At 41.4% G+C, this 807-nt stretch overlaps 1 protein-coding gene across 1 annotated transcript in view; it reads left to right on the top strand.

Moving 5' to 3' along the window:
* Window positions 1–774: 774 nt before the first annotated feature.
* Window positions 775–807, top strand: part of LOC147817291 (protein NLRC3-like) — a 1,045-nt gene continuing 1,012 nt past the window's right edge. Inside the window, exon 1 of the mRNA XM_087171150.1 lies at window positions 775–786. Within this exon, the coding sequence (XP_087027276.1) occupies window positions 775–786 (12 nt within the window). The remainder of the gene's footprint in view (window positions 787–807) is intronic.

Raw genomic sequence — 807 nt, 5'->3', positions numbered from 1 at the left:
TCACAGTGAACTTCCTGAGGAGAATGAAGCAGGAGGAGCTGGCTGACTGTCTGCAGAGCAGTAAGAGGATTTCGCTAAAGATTTAAGATCCTGATCTCACCCTGACTCCTTTGCCCCCCCCCCCCAGCTTCACCTCACTGTCCTCAGGCCTTCCTCGATTCCCCTGATGTGGCCCAGAGGTTACATAGACCCTCACTGACCTCTGTCATTTTTTTGTCACTCTGAAATTATACACAGCACAGACAGAGTTCATCATCATCATCACCATCAGGGTGCTACTTAAACGTATGTTAACTAATTTCAGTTACAAAAGTTAGGTGCTACATGCCACTTGCCTTAATGATGCAAAGCTAAATTAGCTTAGATTCAGTCCAGGCAAATTTTGTCTGGACCAGCTCCGTTTTTCTCCCACACATGCATCACAATATCACGCTATTTATAATATATAGGCTAACCAACAGATATCAATTTGGCAACACTTCAGTTGTTTCAGAACTATGGCCAGTTTTCTCATGCTCTTCAATTCTTCAATCAATATGTCACCAGTCATTCATTCCACTTATAAGATGTTGTCCTTGCATGAAAAAAGTTAAACAAACTGAACAAAACACAAAATGTGTGTTCGATCTCTGTACTGTATCTAAGCCGTGCACGTTCGGTGCCATTTTTTGTATCGATAGGCTTTCTTTACAAGTGCATTTTTAGTGCTCTGGTTTGGATGGTATTTAAAGAAAAAATTGAACTTGTTTGATTTTGGATGTGAAAAGATTATTCATGTCAGGCTGCGTACCATGAATCCCCTCTGGC

The sequence above is a fragment of the Seriola lalandi genome, unplaced genomic scaffold, assembly GCF_002814215.2.
Source record: "Seriola lalandi dorsalis isolate HSWRI2012SDOR001 ecotype SW California unplaced genomic scaffold, Sedor1 jcf7180002054977, whole genome shotgun sequence".
Classification (NCBI taxonomy): Eukaryota; Metazoa; Chordata; class Actinopteri; order Carangiformes; family Carangidae; genus Seriola; species Seriola lalandi.
This window is presented reverse-complemented; position numbering and strand designations above follow the sequence as displayed.